Source organism: Caretta caretta, chromosome 12 (genome assembly GCF_965140235.1).
Source record: "Caretta caretta isolate rCarCar2 chromosome 12, rCarCar1.hap1, whole genome shotgun sequence".
NCBI classification, from domain to species: domain Eukaryota; kingdom Metazoa; phylum Chordata; order Testudines; family Cheloniidae; genus Caretta; species Caretta caretta.
Window position 1 is genome coordinate 6,607,767 of NC_134217.1, and position 15,970 is coordinate 6,623,736.

General features: G+C 44.9%; 2 protein-coding genes across 12 annotated transcripts in view; one reads left to right on the forward strand and one right to left on the reverse strand.

Annotated features, from left to right (window-relative positions):
• Positions 1 to 387: 387 nt before the first annotated feature.
• GINS3 (GINS complex subunit 3) lies at positions 388 to 9,495 on the reverse strand. Of its 2 annotated transcripts, none has more exons than XM_048870647.2 (3): positions 9,316 to 9,495; positions 7,946 to 8,179; positions 388 to 5,816 (listed from the first exon to the last, which is right to left on the reverse strand). In XM_048870647.2, the coding sequence occupies exons 1-3, from the start codon at positions 9,493 to 9,495 to the stop codon at positions 5,586 to 5,588; spliced, it is 645 nt and encodes a 214-aa protein (XP_048726604.1). In that variant the 3' UTR covers positions 388 to 5,585. The 2 variants fall into 2 exon arrangements, with proteins under 2 accessions (XP_048726604.1, XP_048726605.1); XM_048870648.2 differs by lacking the exon at positions 9,316 to 9,495 and adding an exon at positions 9,088 to 9,304.
• LOC125645300 (diacylglycerol O-acyltransferase 1) overlaps positions 9,494 to 15,970 on the forward strand; it is a 43,753-nt gene continuing 37,276 nt past the window's right edge. For 7 of the 10 annotated variants that reach the window (XR_007359278.2, XR_012664534.1, XR_007359279.2 and 4 more), the window contains exons 1-2: positions 9,494 to 9,977; positions 14,868 to 14,988. Coding sequence is in view for 7 of the 10 variants with exons in the window: in XM_048870628.2 (XP_048726585.2) it covers positions 9,494 to 9,977; positions 14,868 to 14,988 (605 nt within the window). In the remaining 3 variants the exon portion in view is untranslated. Of the gene's footprint in view, positions 11,582 to 14,672; positions 14,989 to 15,970 lie in introns of all 10 variants that reach the window. The other 3 variants (XM_075118298.1, XM_048870632.2, XM_075118301.1) reach the window with 3 other exon arrangements.

The following is a 15,970-nucleotide window of genomic DNA, read 5'->3' on the forward strand; positions in this document are numbered from 1 at the left end:
TTGAGTATAGCACCTCTGACACATCACTGCTTAAAAAAAACAAAAAAACGAACGATCAAAGGAAGGTGCTTCCTGCAGGTACCCACAGTTGTGAGGCGACCATCTGCCCTTAGCATGAGGGAGCTTCATCTGTGCCTGCCGTGGGTCAGTTCCCCAACTCCACTGGCCATGGGCAACACAAACCATCCCCTCTAGGCCTATGCCAGCCTGGCTACCTCTCTACAGGTTAGCGGCAGGAACACTCCAACCCTGAGAGTCTCCCTAGAGTTTCCAGCCAACGATCCACTGGCCATTTGCAGTATTCACAGATTTGTTGCTTCTAAAGAAGCAGTACATGCCCACTCAACAGTTCCACTTCAGATCACTACTCTGCTTGACACACAACACTTACAGTAAAAACAAAAGTTTATTGAACAAAGTGTAGAAATTCACATGATAGCAAGCAGAAGTACTAAAAACATATGGTTACATATAAAATAAAATCATAACATGTTCTGGAACCTAGACACTTCCATGTCTTAGAAAGCAATGCTCACCCAAAGTCCTTGCACCGTTTTATAGCCAGGTTTGGCTGTGATCTTCCATTCATGAGACTAGTCACACCATTAGCTTGCCTCTTTGGTAAAAGATCTAGGGTGTCTGTTTGCACCCATAGATACATCAGAATTATTGACTGTCCTTATTCATAAGCCAGATGCCCCCCTGCTGGCTGTTTTTTCTTGTAGATTTCACAATCTCAATCAGCATTTGACTTAGTCTGTAAATCAGCATCCATTGTGAAGCACACAATACACAATAACCAGACAACTGTCTGGTGAGACGCCCTGCCTAAAAAGAACCTGTCCACGGCATGTCATCTCCTGGTTCCCTGCCTTTAAGATTTTAAGAACACAATTTCCAGTATGGATAAGTAACTCCTTAAATATTATCCGTGCAAACATTTTGAAACGATTATGGAGACCTGTCGGCTACTGCCTCTCAGTAGAGACTTTACATGTCACCCTTTGGTGAACTAATATGCCTATATCTGACCCAGGCGATCCCTGTGCAACCCTATACATCCTTTGTGCTCTCTGCTGGTTGGCACCAAGAAGTCCCTGGGTCACACCTCACTCCTCAAATTGATGCCGTAGGGCTCAGCCACTGGCTAACCTGTAGGCGTCGGCTCAGAACCTTGCCAGGACAGCAGTGGGATTTTCAAATGACCTACGAGCACAAGCCTCATTGATTTGCAATAGGATTTGTGCTCCAAACTCACTTTGGTGCTTTCAAAAATCCCACCCTAAAATGTCTTCCTGTTAAATAGATGCCTTCATGCCAAAGAATGTGCTAAAAGGTCTGGGCCACTTTCTGCTTTATCTTTTCCTGGTTGCTATTTCTTGATCTAGCTTGACCTCTCTGTTATGGAGATTGATGTCCAATACTGAAATCAGAATGACTACACCTACTACTTCCAGTCTGGCAGGGTTCAGAGGAACAGCCGTGTTAGTCTGTATTCGCAAAAAGAAAAGGAGTACTTGTGGCACCTTAGAGACTAACCAATTTATTTGAGCATGAGCTGGGTTATCAATACCTTCTCTCTGCCAACAAAAAATAACCCTAGCCCAGAGGACAGACAGACATTGATTAGAGCACAAAGATGCTGGCGAAGAAGCTGCAACAGAAGTAAAAAAGGAGGAAAGAACTGGGATGGGGTGGTTTTGCATGTTGGTTGAAAAGCTATTTATATTTAATTGGGCATCATGCCTCAGTGGCTGCCTCTGCTGTAAGGAAAAGTACCTGAGAAGCAATAAATAAAAAGTTTAAAGAGAATCTAAGTGCAAACATGGAGTTTTCCAACTCATTACTTCTGACAAAAATGATTAGGGATCTGGAACACATGACTTATGAGGAGAGGCTGAGGGAACTGGGATTGTTTAGCCTGCAGAAGAGAAGAATGAGGGGGGATTTGATAGCTGCTTTCAACTACCTGAGAGGTGGTTCCAGAGAGGATGGTTCTAGACTATTCTCAGTGGTAGAAGAGGACAGGACAAGGAGTAATGGTCTCAAGTTGCAGTGGGGGAGGTTTAGGTTGGATATTAGGAAAAACTTTTTCACTAGGAGGGTGGTGAAACACTGGAATGCGTTACCTAGGGAGGTGGTAGAATCTCCTTCCTTAGAAGTTTTTAAGGTCAGGCTTGACAAAGCCCTGGCTGGGATGATTTAATTGGGGATTGGTCCTGCTTTGAGCAGGGGGTTGGACTAGATGACCTCCTGAGGTCCCTTCCAACCCTGATATTCTATGATTCTATGACAGGGATTCGCTGCCAGTATTCTAGAGAGAACTTCCACTCTGCTGGTTTGTTAAATATGTGCTCCTTAACTTTGTTAGTCAAATGCCAGGGATTGTTTCTGTTTTACAAGTATGCAAATCCAAACTCTTCTCACTTTAGTTCACTGCTGCGTGATTATGAAGTACAATTTGTGTTTATCAAAATTACACAGTAGGCTTAGCCAGATACCTTACCAGGCTTCTCAATGGCATCTGGTCTCTGGAACAGCCATGAAGTATTTCTGGATAGAATAAGGCATACAAGATAACAAGAAAATCAATAGCACATAAAATCTGCAAACTGCTGGCTGCAATTTCAGAGGACGCTGTCAGTTTAAATATAATGTTTTCTTTTAAAAAGTCCTATCGTGTTTACTAACAACACCTGAAAGTATCAAAGGAACATTTATCTATGGGGAAAAAACCAAAAACAAAAAACCCCACCACGTCTATGTGAACATTTTGTATCGACTACTGTCACAAGTATATCTAAGATTACTGAAAGCGGTTAGAGAAAAAAACCCTCGTGACTCACAAGCAAAGCTACATTTTGAGGACATCTCCATAGAGCAACCCTTGTGCTGTTTAATGAGCTCTAATTCCATTCGCTCCCAATAGTAATTTTTTAATTTGTTCATTTTGTGCATTTGACAGCATTTTGTGCAGTCATTTCAATGTCTTTGCTGCTTGAGAGAAAACAATTTTTTTAAAAAACATGCCTCAAAAATTGGTAAAAGAATTTAGGGAGCGCGTGTTGTTTGGCAAACAGACTAGATTTCAAGTCGATGCTGCCCCCTTTAAAACTGGGTTTTTAAAACCTAAATTACTTTTAATTACATATGCTGATTGGTTTCTGTTTTCACTTCACTCAACTTGGACAATGAAAACAGATTGCGCCCGTTTTGCTCTTATTTGGGAGTGCCTGCATTCTAGTGGTTAGAGCACTGAATAGGAGTCAGGACAGAGATTCCATTTCTGGCTCTGCCATCATGTTGCTGTTTGACCTTTGGTGTGTCTCATACATCTGTGCCTCAGTTTACCCCTCTGGGAACTGAGGATAATACTTCCCTTCCTCACAGTGGGATCGTGAGAATTCATTAGTTAATATTTGGAAAGTGTTTGAACAGAAGCACTATATACAGTGAATGCTGTACAGTATTATAATCATCAGTCAATTTCACATGCTGCAAGAGAATGGTTACATCCAAAACATCAAATAGTTTCCCTGGAATTAAAAAAAAAAAATAAAATCCAAAATCTAAGCATAAATACTGACACATTTCTGTCACTTGGGTTTTATTTTTTTTTTTTTTTAAAACAGAATTAAAGGTTGGAGCCTTCTAGCAACCTAGCAGTGTCTCTAATGTGACTCGTGGCTAGGATTGTCTCAGTGGAGCTAGGAGTCAAATGGAAGACGTTGCTACGCCAGCAGAAGTGTATAAATGTAATACTCCTGTGTTTGGGAGCTGTGTGAAGAACACGGTGGGTTCTTGCAGCAAGACTTTGGCTATTCAGAAACCTTAGCCACAGGGTTAGCATTCGTCTCCTGGCTAGGACTGATTCTCAGCAGCAGGGCAATTACAGAGACACACTGTGTGAAGAACTTATTCCATGTGAAACACTCATTTATTCAGCACAGAAATCCCCAAATAGAAAATATACAAACTCCAGGCTAAAATTAGTTTCTTATAAAAAATGCATCATTTTCACAGCATGCTGTCCGTTAGCACAGTGGCATTTAATAATGTGCATGCTTGAACTCCCTCTTCATATTCCACTAGCTGCTGCTTAGTCTCCTGCAGTAGGACAGGTTGCCCTGTACACTTCAGAGACCATGGCAAGTGGAAGACGCTGCCGTATCCAGCACTCAGTATCCCTTCTGACTGACTGCAGAGGCAGAGCTTTCACTCCTGAGGCCCAAAGAATGGCTAGTCGCCCATTGTGGGGGATCCCTTAGCCAACAATTACATTAAACATCCAAGAACAAGTGGCCCACACAAAATTTTGCTCTCCATGGGCCTGATCCCAAGAGACGCTGAAATTCTGATTAACATCCACAGCTACTAATCAAGTCAACAGTCACTGTGAATGCTCAGCACCTCTCAGGATAAGGGCCCTCATTAGTTACTTTTTAAAGGGCTTCCTCCCAGGGAAGGCTAAGAAACACCCAGATAGTTTCTAATGACTTGTCCCAAGAATACCAATTCCAATGGTCCCAGGAGTAGCTTTCTAGAGCCCTCCAACGTGACTCACAAGCAAAGCTACATTTTGAGGACATCTCCATAGAGCAACCCTTGTGCTGTTTAATGAGTTCTAATTCCATTCGCTTCCAATAGTAAGAATGGCATTTCCAGAGAGGAAATAACAATAGATCAGAAGGAAACAAACAACGCATTAGCTCTGCCCCTTCACAATTAGCCAAAACTAGAAATCAGGATAACTTCTTCCATGAACTGGGTGTCCATATCACAAAAACCACCATGCATCTAGGAGTGAATGGGCTCTCCATTCCCACCTGCTGCCCAGAGGTGGGCTTTGCAGGTATGAGGCATAGTAGTGGCAGTGGGAGGTGGAAGCAGGGTGCATTAAGTTTGCAGCAACACTTCAACTGCTGTGTGGACAAACAGAAGGCAGTCTCTACTGTACAAATGACAAGCATTAAAATCACATACGAAACTAAAGCCGCAAAAGAATCAGCTAAAAGCAGGTGCTTATCCCTAACAAAGACATTTGTACTGGTGCATTAAGACATAGCACGAGAGAAAGGGATAACACAATGCAGTCTATACCACTCTTCCCTTCATGTTACGGGGATGTCCTGTGGAATCATGAAGCTGGAAACAGCTGTTCATGGTCAACACACTGGGGTATGTGTGGGGAAGGTGGGATTTGAGGTGGGGGTGAAAGAGTTGAAACTACATTTTCAGAATCCCTATTTACAATTCCAGATCTATTTAGATGATAAATACAGTAAATATTAAATGATCCTCTTTCAGAAGAGCCTTTTATATCCACTCAGATATGAAGCCCAAAACTATTACCATAAATCCATGGGAGAAGGATGTGAGCGCTGTAAAACAATTTTGTGATGTATTCTTGTTATACTCATCCTTTAGTCTAAAATGTTCTTTGTTCTAATCTGAAGATGCTGCACAGAAGAACTTCAGTTAAACTGGGAGGAGAGTCTGTCCCTTTCCAAGATTGGCTGGTCTCTCTTCTCTCTGACACAGAGTACCTCAGTATCCCCTGTAGCAGTTTTGTGTCCTTCATGCCGTCAACCATCCATATCCGTGAATTTTCTCTTCCTGTAATTTTGCACCAGGCTGGAAGCTGTGATCTGAGAAGCCTGCCCCTTCTCCCAGCACTGAAAGTCATTCAGCCCTTTCTGACCAGCTCGAAACAACGCTCGTTCCAGTTCATCCAGCCGTGCCACCAGTGCAGAGGTGTCCTCGTTGTAGGCATTCTGGGAGGAGTCCATGATGCGACGGAAACGGCCAATAAATGTCTAAGGGAGAAAAGCAGAATTACCAAAGGCTAAGGGAGATTCTTCTTGAACTCAGGTGCTAGAACCTTTGCTTAGGAGCTGAAAGATCCAGGGTTCTAGTCCCTATGTTGTCTGTATCTATGCAGTCAAGGATTTGTTCTGGGCTAGCACCTGTTGGTGGTGAACTCAATGTACTCAAGGATAAGCTTTACCTAACTGGGGTGGATGGAGGAGTATACAAAATCCTGGCTGGAAAATGTGTGTATCACTGGGTGGAATTCGATTGGTCAAGTGTGATTGTTGCCTTCTAGTTGCTGACCGAGCGGGGCTACTGAAACATAACTATAATTCCACCTCCATTCAAGTGGGAGAAGTCACTGGTTTTGGAGCACGGGGCCTTGCTCGGCTGCAGGCCATTAATCTGTAGTCATGCATTTGTTACAATGCTGCTTAATGACAGGTTTCAGAGTAACAGCCGTGTTAGTCTGTATTCGCAAAAAGAAAAGGAGTACTTGTGGCACCTTAGAGACTAACCAATTTATTTGAGCATAAGCTTTCGTGAGCTATAGCTCACTTCATCGGAAGTTGGCTGTAGCTCACGAAAGCTTATGCTCAAATAGATTGGTTAGTCTCTAAAGTGCCACAAGTACTCCTTTTCTTTTTGCGAATGCTGCTTAATGTTTTTCTTCTCAAAACTGAGCCAAATGAGACTCCCCTTTTTAAAGGCATTACTACTACTCCTGATTGCATTTACCAAACACAAACCTCCCTCTGCCCCCAAAGCACTTGGGATGCTGCTCAAACACTTTCACATTCAGTACAACTCAAAAACATACAATACATAAACAATACACTTAAAAAGCTAAACAAAGATGGGATCATTTAAAAGATTTTTTTCCCCTACCACTATGGGTAAAAACATATATATAATAAGGTACAAAGAAAGGCAAAGGGTTAAACTCTTGATAATCTTTGGAAATTGGGTTTAAGATTCCTTGGGAAACTATGCTTTTAGAAGCACCAGTCACAAAATGACTGGGTTTTATTTATTATTTCTAGTATACACATTTATTTGGCATCTAAAACTTTGGTATTTGGGTGCTCTACAAGCACCAAATAAAGACTTTCAAGCTCTCAGTGAGGTCTCTGTACTTTAGTCACACATTTCTTTGAACATTAGTTTATTTATGCCATGATATATAAAACACAACTCATTAACAAGGAGGAGGGACACTGTGGTGGGGCAGATCCTCACTCCAGTCAGGAAGGGGTTAGAGAGCTCTTCTAGGCACAATCAGCACCCAGCCCAGCACACCCAAAGCCTGTCAAGCCTGGAGATGAGTAGGTCCTTACAGGGGAGTATCCCTGCTCAGGGCAATGTGGCACTCGGAGGAAAGCGGAGCTCCCGGGGCTCATAGTGCAGGGGCTGCTTATGAACCTCTGCCAACTTGACCAGTAAAGGGACCATCTTTACTTTATTTTCTATTACAGTCTCAGGCACTCAGCCTGAGTCCCTCAGACACGCAGCCAGTTAAGACCCTGGACCCCCTCCACCCTCTTCACAGAGACTATTTAACTTTTGCCTTGCAGAGAACAATGGGGTGAGCCTGTACTGCAGGATTATTTTGTTTGCCTTTTTTGTTTTGGATGCTGTTATACCAAGGAGTGAGTGGGTGGGGGGGGGAGCAGCGTCCCTCAGATATACAACCAGGGGACTAAACCCTGCACTCTGAACCAGAAAAATCGCAACACGTACAGCCAGAGATGATGTCTGGGACCACAGAGGTGCCCACTGTCACCCCAACAGGATGCCCCAGAGGTACAATCTCTGACAGATGCTTTGCATTTTCTGTTACTAAGAAGTGATGCATCAAAGTAGTTCCTCTTCTAGAAGTCATCATGTTCCTTGTACAAAACTCACAGGACCAAATTCGGCTCCTGGATGCATACATATGAATCTTACTGAATTTTCTGGGATCTGAATATGCACATCTGAGGTCAGAGGGCCTGATCTTGCAGTCCTTACTCAAGCTAGAATCATGTTTTTACATGTTGTTTACAGCAAAGTTGCAGGAAATATGGAGGAGGCAGCAGCAAAGAAAAAGGAAACCAAAGCTAACAAAGGAACTAGACTTGGTTCAAATACTTGCCTGCAGTATAGTCTGAGCTATCTCTGGATTCTCTGGATTGTCAAAATTCTGGAGCTGGGAGCCAAAGCCATAGTAGAATGGCCCCATTTTATGTAGGTCAACAACATTGGCATCAGCACTGAACACTGTCCGCCAGCCTTCCTTGTAAATCTTGGGCAGTTCCACTGAAAGTATCCTCCGTTTGTTGTCATACAACCCTTTTGCTAGCCACAATGGTATTTCCACCTTTGAACCCTGCATGCAAACAACAGAAAACCCCCCGCCCCCCCAAAATATAGGTAAATGAACTCCGATCATGATAACAAATAAACATGAGACTCGGATGAATACTGAAGATCCACATGAGAGTGATTTTATTTCAGTCTACAATAGTAGAAACTAATGTAAATCATAGACTTTTGGTTGTCACTGGCAATATCCATAGGCATAAAATTTTTGTGAGAACGGGTGCCAAAGTATGAGGCACAGAAAGACAGCTGCATGTGTAAGATGTATATATAAATAAAAAACAATATTGCAGTGTAAGGAAAGTTACAAGCAGAGTCCCCCTGATCCTGCAGATACTTTCATATATGTTCAACTTTGCTTATGTGATCCCCCCCCACTAGGATTCCTCCGGGAAGTAATTTTACACACAGAATTTATTTGCAGGGCATGGTCCCCAGACAATAACTAGAATTTAAACGAAACAGCTAACCAACAGTAACTACATTCTCTACCAAAAATTCTCACCTCACTACAATATTTAATGGGCATAACACTTTCAGGCCCTTAAAAAGATACCCTAGTCACAGTCATTGCTTTAGTGAATGCACTCTACAGGCTGAGGGCATGCTACAGTAAGAATTTTCTGATATTGGTTTGAAGAGATATTACCCTTTATTTTCACTATATATCCCACCGATCTCAGATTAGAATCTGGGGTGGGGGTAAAATGTGCCCACCCAGAGCAGTTTGCAGCCCCCCAATCTGTAATGCAAAAATGCAGAGCCTAGCGCGATGTATCGCACCCAGGCCAAAGCTACACATGACAGAGGGTGAAATCATAGAAGACCAGGATTGGAGGGAGCTCAGGAGGTGTCTAGTCCCATCCCCCACTCAATCACCCCAGCCAGGGCTTTCTCAAGCCGGGCCTTACAAACCGCTCCCCGCAGAGAGCTCCACGCGGCCGCCACGGCAGCGAAGCACGCGAGCAACCCCGCACGCCACCACTCTGAAGCTGGAGACTGCATTTCCCAGCATGCCCCGCTCCAGGCTCACGCCCTGGCCCCGCGGGCAGACACAGAGCACAGCTCCCGGCCCGCCCGCCGGCTTGTCACGTGGCCGGGCCCGGGGGCTGCCGGGAGCTGTAGTCCCCGGCGGCGGGTTACCTCCGGGATGCCGTCGCTCTGGCCGGCCCCCGCGCCCTTGCCCAGCACGGCGGCCAGGCGGGGCAGGGCAGCCTCCACGCGGCCCGGTAGCTTCTCCTGGGACATCAGGATGTCTTCCAGCGACAGGAAATTCTCCTCAGGCCCCAGCCCGGGCCCCACTGGGAAATAGGCCTCGGACATGGCGGGGCGGCGGCGCGCTCCGACCCCGCGGCTCCCGCTCAGCCGCGGCCAGGCAGAAGCAGCCGCTGGGCCAGGAGAACGGACAACGCGCATGCGTCCCTTTCTCCCCACCCCGGAAGCCCCGCAGCAGCGCCAGGCGAGAGCAATCGAGGGGAGCGGGTGTGCGCGTGCGCACGTCGCACGCGGCCGGTCGCCTGGATGGGGGCCTGGGCCGCTGGGAGTTGCGAGGCCAACGGTGTTGCGCCCCGGCCCCGCCCGGCGTGGGGGGAAGCGCTGCTCCCCGACCCCGCCTGAGGTGGGGGGGGGGGTCTCCTCCCCCGCGAGCGCGGCACCCCCCGCCCTGCCCGGTGGATCGTTGCGGGCGGCGCGAGCGGGCGGGGGCGCGCGCTGCCTCATGACTCGAGCGGGGCCGGCCGGTAACCGACAGCGCCGCGGCGTCGAGGCGCGGGGCCGGGGGCCAACGGGAGGCGGAGCATGTGAGGGTGAGGCCCCCCTGCTGTCAGGAGGGGGCTCGCAGGGGGGAGCGCACCTCGGACGGGGGCCCCCCCTTAAACTCAGCGATGTGCCTGGGGGGGCCCCTCCCGAAACTCAGCGATGTGCCTGGGGGGGCCCCCCGATACTCTGCGATGTGCCTGGGGGGGCGACCCCCCATTCTCAGCGATGTGCCTGGGGGGGCGACCCCCCGGTACTCAGCGATGTGCTGCAAAGACACCACATGTAACAACTTTAATCCTAAACCACACGGGCCCCCTGCTCCCCACCCCCTGATCACCAGCTCTGCCCCTCCCATGCCCCCAGCCTGGCCCTGGGGACACCAGCCGCCCTCTGGGGATACCAGACCCCCCTGGCTCCTCCCAGTGCCCCCATCCCTTCCCCCTGCCCCCCCGCCCAGTGCAGACAGGCAGTTTGCATTCAGGTTGAATCCAGCCTTGATCCGGGACAGGTTGAGTCGTGATGTCATGAAATGTCCTCATGAGACAACACCACCCCCTGGCAGTGACGTAATAACATTGCCCTGGCGGGAGATCGTGTTCAACGCCAATAGCCCTGCACACAGGACCACCCCGGTGAAATCAGGACAGTCACATAAAAGCCTGGCCTCTTGGGAATCTCTCGCTCCGCTACAAAGGTGTGAAGAAGGGACCCGAGAATTACATGTTGCACCGAAGAGTTCATCGTGGCGTACAGACATGTAGGAAGACAGTCCCTGCCCCAAAGAAGTTACAGTTTGTTTAGATTTTTAAAATCTAGGGAGAAATTCTGGCAAAATTCTCATTGACTTTAAAGGGGCCAGATTTTCATCCCTAGGGAATTTAAATAAAAACTAAAAACATATGATTCAGAAGATTTAGACTGCTCTGTCTAATTTGGTGGAAGGCCTGTTCAGTGGAGCTGGTTGGCATGAGAACACACCTCCATCCCATAAACTGTACTGGCTTCCCTGATGCAAGTTATTTTTAGTTTAACATAAAGCCCTCTGGCCTAGAATCTCAAAGGTATGGAGACATTTCACTTCCATGGGAGTGCGGCGCCTAAATACCTTTGAGGATCTAGGCCTATGTGATTTGACATTTGTCTGGTTTAGAGTGTGGCCATCTCCTTTGTGATGGCTGAAATCAGCCTGAGTGTTTTTGCTGACTGTCTAAGATGTATGATCTTGATGCAGGCAGTTCTTGGTTGGAAGGTACCTGTTTGTGGAACTTTCTCATTCTGGCAGGTGTCAGATCATGAATTTGTTAGCCTTCAGCACGTTGTGCTAGGCTCATCTTTTCAGCTAAGCCTTTGCTGACTGGATCTAACCAGAGGCACTGGGACAGGTTCACACTGGTGCAACCCAAGTAGTGGGTTGCTGACAGCAGGAAGTCAGCCTGGAGAAGGCACAGTGGTACAAACCATCCTTGCCTCTCTTTCCTTCCCTATCAGAACCCTAGGGGAGAGCACCTATGCTATCACAACTGCCTGTATTTGAGGTTTGAATCTCTTCTTCAGTGCAGCCACTCTGACAGGCACAGGGGAGCTGCAAATTGCACCCCATTATGCCCAAGGGGTGAATCTGGCCCTAGCCACAAACTGCCTGAAGACCACAGTGAGTATGAACTTGATCTGTGTGGTTAGGTATTCCTTTTTTTCTTTGAAGTGGGAATATGGGTTATCCTGCTTAATAAGGGACATGGTGAAAATCCAGGCAAATTAATATCTGTGCTAAGTAGGTTTAAGTAGATCTTAATGATCTCTGAATGCCAATGATTTAATTATTAAATTGTTTTCATGCAGCGGCAGAATATTGGATTTGAATTCAAATGCCACATTCACTTTAGTGCTATAATGCAATACACCAGAGATAATGCTTCTAGGTTAAAATCACACTCTTTGGGCCAGATTTTGATCTTGGGTAAAAAAGTATAACTCCAGAGTAACTGCACTGGTTTTACCAGAGTTACTCCAGACTTACACTGGTATAACCGAAAGCAGAATTTGACTTCTTTTGTCCTTGTCTTGTTTAGAAATTTTAAAATGTTTTAAATTTTGTTTGGGAATTCATTTTTTTCTCTTTGCTTGATTATACCTTGTTTACCCTGCCTTTAATTGTGCATGTTGAGAAATAAAACAACATCAAAATCCCTCTACTATTCCTAAACACAGTAATCTATAAAATAACAGACCTTTTATGTAATTGGTAAAGATTTTATTTTCCTTGTATTAGGGTTTATAGCTATGTTTATCAATCTCTGCTCATACAAAGCTTTGAGTAGGTTTGAAAGAAACAAGAGCATCGGTACACCCATGGGAAATGGCAATTTGGGTTGTTCCCACAGTTTTTGATGACTTAAGCAGAATGATATTTTTGAAACTCATTCCGTTTCCCTTCAACCAAAGACATACTGACAAATGGACCAGGAATGGATCAAAGGTATAGGGTGGGATTTTGAAAAACACGAAGCAGCTTTCAGTAGGAGTCAGAGGCCTAATTGTCATCAACATTCCTGAAAATTCTGTTTTGTTTTTAGTGTGGTCAGTATTAAAGTTGAAGGGTGGTAACTAATGTAGCCAAAACCAGACTAATCTGAAAAAACCCTGAATAGAAGAACAATATAGGGCAGGGGTGGGCAAACTTTTTGGGCCGAGGGCCATATCTGGGTGGGGAAATTGTATGCAGGGCTGGGCTGGGCTGGGGGTTGGAGTGTGGGAGGGGTTGTGGGGTGCAGGAACGGGCTCAGGGCAAGGGGTTGGGGCAGAGGAGGGGTGTGGGGTGCATGAGGGGGCTCAGGGAAGGGGGTTGGGGTACAGGAGGGCTGTGGAGTGCAGGAGGGGGCTCAGGGGTGCAGGAGGGGTGCGGACTGCTGGAGGGAGCTCAGGGCACGGGGTTGGGGTGCAGGAGGGGTGCGAGGTGCAGGCAGGGGGCTTAGGACAGGGAGTTGGGGGGCGGGGTGCCAGAGGGGTTCGGGCTCTGGGGAGGCAGCGGTGTGCACCGGGGCCAGGGCAGGCTTGCAGGGACGTGGTGCCGGCTGCTTCTGAGAGCAGCGCGTGGCTTGTGGCACCACGGGGGGCAATCCCGCTGGCCGGATCCAAAGCCCTGAGGGGCCGGATCCAGCCCGCGGGCCGTAGTTTGGCCACCCCTGGTATAGGGAATACTGTGTGCATAAGACTTCTTTCAATACATGTAATGAATACTGGCTCATGACTTAGCCATGAATTGCAAAATTTCTCCCTAGTGGTTTAAAAATTGACAGCCTCAGATTCAGTGTGAAAGACTGGTGGCTCTCATACTCTCTTTGAAATGTAGCTTTAAGTTTTAGGTCCATATTTGGTCCCCCATTTAATTTATCAGAGATTGACTTTTCATTGATTTTGAGCCTCTCCGATTGTACCACTCTTACAATTGAATACAGCCAAAGTTTTAGAGTAAACTTGGCTTGGATCCGTGAAAAATATATGGCCCCAAATAGGTTCATATATTTGTGGGATTAGATTTGCAAAATTTGGGGAGCTTTTGAAACATGGGCCCCAGCCTGTCACACTTCCGCCGACCTCCACCTTTGATTCTGGTTTAATCTGGCACGGCTTGTTGCAAGAGTGAATGGGGAAATTGAGTCTGCTCTGTGGAATGGATCATCCAGCTGACCCTTTTTTGTGCAGAGGGTTGGGATTCTGTATGCCACTCTTTGTTTTACTGGGAAAAATAATAATGGAAATGTATAGACTGAACTGGTATTATAAAAAGTGTGTATCATTATTAATCATGAACGCTTGTTTTTTTTATCATCTTTTGAAGGGTGAAATCAGTCATTGCACTTGCCAACTAAAAATCTACATTTGAATCTTTCAAGATTTCCAATCTGTAGTCCTTTTAAAAATTCATATCTATCAAAAAGAGAAAGAATAAAGGAAGAGATTTTGCAGTTCATGGCTAACTCACCAGTCAATGTCTCTTTTTTCATTACTTTTACATTCTTATGATCACAGTGTTCTCCATAAAGCCTTCTGCTCAAGCTGGTTTCAGGCTTGTTTAATATTGTTTTGACTGTTAATTTCCACACTTGTATTTTGATCAAAATCAAATCTGTTAAAACAGCCAAATTTGCAACACTTTGTTAAATCTTGTATTATCTATTTTATTCAAGGGAAATTTCATCAAAAGTTTTTTTAAAAGTACAATATGTTGGGCTAAGAATACATACTTGGATTATTTACTCATTGTTTAGATGCTATGGTACATAGGAGCTATACAAAAACCATAAGTAGATAAAAAGTAACAACAGGTTTTGTGAATGCCAGTATGCTGAAGTTGTGAAAATCCAAATGAACTAGATTTGTTAGCTGAGTAGAAAGGACAAGGAGCAGAAGGAATATCTGCACATGTGTATGCAAATATGACACCCACACTTTGCCAGTTTTAGAAAGTCTCTTTTCCCCATTAATCAGATACGTTAAATCCTTGCAACAATGCAATGCACAACTGAAGGGCAAAAACCAACACCAGAAAAATGATTCACATAAAAATGAAAAGGTCAACATTTTGTCTTTTTCCCTAGTAAGATTCCAAGTGTTTATCCATTGTACAGAAAACAGTTGGTATATTTAGATAGAAGTCTTAAATATTGTCCTTGATTTGTGATGGGAGAGAGAGAGAGAGAAACTTTGGAATAATTTTATTTCCATCTTTGCACATTTTCCAGGGGAATGGTATAACAGATTTCAAGAGTCCTTTTTAAAGGACGGTTCTGGATGAAGAGTCTAATTTACAAGACTGGACTAAAAAAGATATCCCTGTTTAATCCGGTCATAGGAATAAAGTCTTTGTGCTGAAAATGGACATTTGCAGCGATTGTGAGAAGAGAGGATTGTACAAATGGAGTCATCTCTTTTTATAGGGTTTGGAATCAAAATGTCCGGAAAGAGAAAAAAGAAAATTAATATTTCCATCAATCCTGAGATGCGTCAGCCTGAAATGAATGATACTGAAGTGAGACAAGACAACCCAGAGAGACTGAGGTACAGGGCAAACACAAAGATAAAGGAATCACATAATTTCAAAGAACACTCTTGTGCTTATTAGAGGACTACTCTGAGGCCATGTCTACATTGCAGGTGCTACAAGTGGCACAGGTGTGGTGGTGCAGCTATGCCGCTGTAGTGTAGACCTTTCCTACGGCGACGGAAGTTTGTTTTTTTTAGGGCTGTCAAGTGATTAAAAAAATCAATTGTGGTTAATGGCATGATGTTAAAAAATTAATCGCGATTAATCGTGCTGTTAATAATAGAATACTATTTATATAAATGTTTTTGGGTGTTCTCCACATTTTCACATATATTGATTTCCTTTACAACACAGAATGCAAAGTGTACAGTGCTCACTTTATATTTATTTTTATTATAAATATTTTCACTGTAAAAATAAAAGAAATAGTATTTTTCAATTCACTTAATACAAGTACTGTAGTGCAAGCTCTTTATCATAAAAGTTGAACTTACAAATGTAGAATGTGTAGAATGTGTGCAAAACAATGTAAAACTAGAGCCTACAAGTCCACTCAGTCCTACTTCTTGTTCAGCCAATCACTCAGACAAACAAGTTTGTTTACATTTGCAGGAGATAATGCTGCCCGGTTCTTGTTTACAATGGCACCTGAAAGTGAGAACAGGCATTCTCATGGCACTGTTGTAGTTGTTGTTGCAAGATAGTTACATGCCAGATGCGCTAAAGATTCATATGTCCGTTCATGCTTCATCCACCATTCCAGGGGACATGCATCCATGCGGATGAAGGGTTCTACTCAATAATGATCCAAAGCAGTGCAGACCAATGCATGTTCATTTTCATCATTTGAGTCAGATGCCACCAGCAGAAGGTTGATTTTCTTTTTAGGTGGTTCGGATTCTGTAGTTTCCAAAGACTTCTGAAAACATGCTCCATGTCTCGTCCCAATCAGATTTTGGAAGGCACTTCAAATTCTTAAATCTTGAGTCAAGTTCT

Coding starts and splice junctions, on each gene's coding strand:
- GINS3 (XM_048870647.2), bottom strand. CDS start 9,495: ATGTCCGAGGCCTATTTCCCAGTGGGGCCCGGGCTGGGGCCTGAGGAG. Junction 8,180..9,315: donor AGAGCGACGGCATCCCGGAG/GTAACCCGCCGC, acceptor GTTTGCATGCAG/GGTTCAAAGGTGGAAATACC. Junction 5,817..7,945: donor TAGCTCAGACTATACTGCAG/GCAAGTATTTGA, acceptor TTTCTCCCTTAG/ACATTTATTGGCCGTTTCCG.